Source organism: Lipotes vexillifer, unplaced genomic scaffold (assembly GCF_000442215.2).
Source record: "Lipotes vexillifer unplaced genomic scaffold, Lipotes_vexillifer_v1.1 scaffold322, whole genome shotgun sequence".
Lineage (NCBI taxonomy): Eukaryota > Metazoa > Chordata > Mammalia > Artiodactyla > Lipotidae > Lipotes > Lipotes vexillifer.
In genome coordinates, this window is record NW_006776528.1 from 527,148 (window position 1) to 530,670 (window position 3,523).

At 50.4% G+C, this 3,523-nt stretch overlaps 1 protein-coding gene across 3 annotated transcripts in view; it reads left to right on the forward strand.

Moving 5' to 3' along the window:
* The window catches only part of THYN1 (thymocyte nuclear protein 1), a 4,297-nt gene extending 1,308 nt beyond the window's left edge, over nucleotides 1-2,989 (forward strand). The window contains exons 2-8 of one of the 3 annotated variants that reach the window (XM_007450396.1): nucleotides 137-198; nucleotides 265-384; nucleotides 1,130-1,198; nucleotides 1,568-1,660; nucleotides 2,173-2,268; nucleotides 2,514-2,664; nucleotides 2,943-2,989. In XM_007450396.1, the coding sequence (XP_007450458.1) occupies nucleotides 137-198; nucleotides 265-384; nucleotides 1,130-1,198; nucleotides 1,568-1,660; nucleotides 2,173-2,268; nucleotides 2,514-2,664; nucleotides 2,943-2,989 (638 nt within the window). Of the gene's footprint in view, nucleotides 1-136; nucleotides 199-264; nucleotides 385-1,129; nucleotides 1,199-1,567; nucleotides 1,661-2,172; nucleotides 2,269-2,513; nucleotides 2,733-2,942 lie in introns of those variants that run through there. The other 2 variants (XM_007450397.1, XM_007450395.1) reach the window with 2 other exon arrangements.
* The last annotated feature ends 534 nt before the right edge of the window (nucleotides 2,990-3,523 follow it).

The following is a 3,523-nucleotide window of genomic DNA, read 5'->3' on the forward strand; positions in this document are numbered from 1 at the left end:
GACCGGGTGCAGCAGCGAAGCTGCCACAGCTCCAGAATTTGAGTCCAGCTCTGCTGACTCCAAATGTGCTTTTCCTGCAACAGAACTTTCTCTCTCAAGCAAGAAAGTTCTCTTCCTTTTTCTTCTCCTATTGCAGACAAGGAGGGGCCAGCAGGAAAACGTACCAACACTGAGAAGCCAGGGGAGGCCTCAGCTAAGGTGACGGAGAAGCCAGGGGAGGCCTCAGCTAAGGTGACGGAGAAGCCAGGGGAGGCCTCAGCTAAGGTGGGGAACTCCAGCCTCCAGGAGACTTCAGCCTCTAGAGACCGCGGGAAGAACCTAAGCAGCTGCTGGCTGATGAAGTCAGAGCCAGAAAGCCGACTGGAGAAAGGGGTGGACGTGAAGGTGAGGTCCCGCGCCTGTCTCCAGAGTGCACGGGGGACACCACAGGGTCCCATCACCCACTTCTTACCTTCGAAGGGTAGGGAAAAGGTGATAAAGGACAGAATCAGCAGCATTTATTGCCATCCACTCTCTGTTTTGTGAGTCTTCTACTTAGGGCAGGGGTTGGCAAATGTTTTCTCTAAAGGGCCAGGTGGTGCTGTTGCATCTCTGCTGGCATCACAAGAAAGTGGCCATAGGCAGATAGTGTGGCTGAGTTCCAATAAAACTGTCAGCAAAATCAGGCATGGGCTAGATTTGGCCTGAAGGCTATAGTTTTCCAGCCCCCGATCTAGGCAACATTCAGTCTTAGGTTGCCTTTCTCTTGCCACCTGCCATGCTCCTAGGTATCTCCCTGCCAACAGCTGGTACACAGGAGGCAAATGTAAATCAAATTTCATAGTAGCCTGGAGAAAATAAAATTAGAGATACTCTAGAAGGGATATATAATATTTTAATAAATGAAATAGATAGTCAGCAATTGCCAGATTAATTATCCACTCATCTAACCCTCTCAATTAGCAAGGCTAACAAGGTAACACAAAGCTAACTTCTACTTGCACAGCATGAGTGGCTGTGAAGAGCTTCCCATAAGCTCATACGCCACTCCAGCTGGCAGCACCCTGCAGGGGAAGGAACTTGTCTGCTTCCATATATTCTTACCGATTGGCCCAGGATTGTTTACTGAATGACCTTATTTCTTGCCTAGTTCAGCATTGAGGATCTCAGAGCACAGCCCAAGCAGACAGCATGCTGGGATGGTGTTCGCAACTACCAGGTAAGCGGGTTAGACAGGACCTCGAGACCCGGGGCGGGGGGGGGATAAAAAGCCTGCTTCCTTCTGACTTATTCAGTAGCAAAATCTCTTGGCCAAGGTGGTTTTTTCCCAGAACCGAAACCTGAAAATATATTAATACATAACTTGATTTCTTTGACTGCATGCAGTTTTCAAATGGCCTGTGTTCTAGCCAGTGTCCTCCTGATACAGCTCTGGGTAAAAGGCAAGAATTGAATTGAACTGTGGGGTGGGGTGGGGGGGGAGCTGCACAAAACAAAATCTCATCTAATAAAAGCAGACTTGACTTCCAGGGGCTAGTGTCTTCTGACTGGTGGGAGGATAGTTCTTGTTTCTCCTGTGCTGGAACAGGCCCGGAACTTCCTGAGAGCCATGAAGCTGCAGGAAGAAGCCTTCTTCTACCACAGCAACTGCAGAGAGCCAGGCATCGCGGGGCTTATGAAGGTCGGTTGTACAGGCTTAGGTCTGAGTCCATCTCCCTTCATGCAGGTTAGGGAGACAGCATAGGCAGGCAACCCTCATCCCCATCCCTGCTGTCTCAGGGACATGTGACAGGACTGCAGCAAGGCAGGCCTTCATTTCAGGCCCCGCTGGCACAGACCTCTCCATTTCTGCACCTTGGTCTTTCACTCAAAAACAGGCCTGATGGTAGCTCTTCCAGGCCAGGAGTTACCAGGGTAGAATTAACTGTAGGTGGAGAAACAGTGGCACCAATAATAACCTTTAATGTTTGGTTTTAGAACATACTTTTAAGATTTTTGTCAAAATAGGGTTGATTTCCTCTGCTTACCTTAGACTGTGTATTACTTCCAGATACTTGAGCCCTCAGTGGCTCAACAGCGAGACAGATGGGGTAAGAATACGTAGGGTAGGAAACGACAGTTGGACTTGCACTAAAGCCTGGCCATGGAGCTGACTGGACAGACAAATGATTGGAGACTCGGCTTTAATTTCAGATTGTGAAGGAGGCATACCCAGACCACACACAGTTTGAGAAAAACAATCCCCATTATGATCCATCCAGCAAAGAAGACAACCCCAAATGGTCCATGGTAAAGACACTACTATTCTTCCTATTTCACAAAAGAGAAAAAGGATGGAGATAGAGGGAGGAAGGTCTGGGGTATCTTTAGATCAGGGCACAGAGCCCCGCTCAGTCCGATGAGGTTACCCTGCCTTTGGAGGGAAGGACAAACACCGGCAGCCAGGCCCACAGGACCTCCTGCAAGCAGCTAAAACACAGCAGGCGGAGTCCAGCTGGACGTGCCTTTCTGTCCCATACACTGTTGCCATGCAGGTGGACGTACAGTTTGTTCGGATGATGAAGCGTTTCATCCCACTGGCTGAGCTCAAAACCCACCACCAAGCGCACAGAGCCACTGGCGGTCCCTTAAAAAACATGGCTCTCTTCACCCGCCAGAGACTCTCAGTCCAGCCCCTGACCCGAGGTAAGAACGGCTCTCGCCTTTTGATCACATGCCACAGTGACCGTGAATTCACATGTACTAGCTGGTGAACCCTAAGCACGGTGGTTAAGGTCTGAGTCTGTCTTCCCACCTGTAACTCCCACGAGGGAGGAGCCCCCTCGAGCTGCCCAGGGCAGCTGTGCTCGGCACCTGTCGAAACGCCCGAGGGTTCTGAGTGAACGAGAGAAATGCCTGCCGTGACTGCCCTGCTCAGGAGACACAGACCTAATTCTTCCTCTTCTTCTTGCCCTTTTCGGCAGAGGAGTTTGATTTTATTTTGAGCCTGGAGGAAAAGGAACCGAGTTAATGGAGACACGGCTGCTGAAGAGGGCAAGATGTTGCCCCAAAGTCAGGCTTCCACAAGACAAAAGAAGGCGTGGGGAACATGCTGGTTGTGTTCACCTGGCGTAGTGTTAGACGTCGGGTTTGGGTCCTTTTTAATAAAACATGAATGTCTGAGTTGGAGGCGTTTCTTTAAAATCAGCATTGGGGGTAGAATACTCCACTGCACGTTTTTACATCCCCTCAGCCAGATGCAGGGCCCAGTCTGCTGACACCCACTAACATGGATCGTCTCTACACCGGCCTTCCTTAACCCACCCCTGGGTGGGTTAAGTATCTGGTCCCAGAGTGGGTAAAACCAGCAGTTTCAGGACAAGTTACCAGACTGGAGTAAAACCAGAATTCCTTTCTCAGCCATGTGCTTGTCTAAAACAGGCATTAATAAAGTGGGTGTCATTGTTCACCAGGGGCCACAGACACCAGGAGGGCAGGTGTCGTGGGTCAGGGCGGGGCATCTCCCCTTGTGTGCGGCAGGGCAGTAAGAAGAGACCACAGAGTC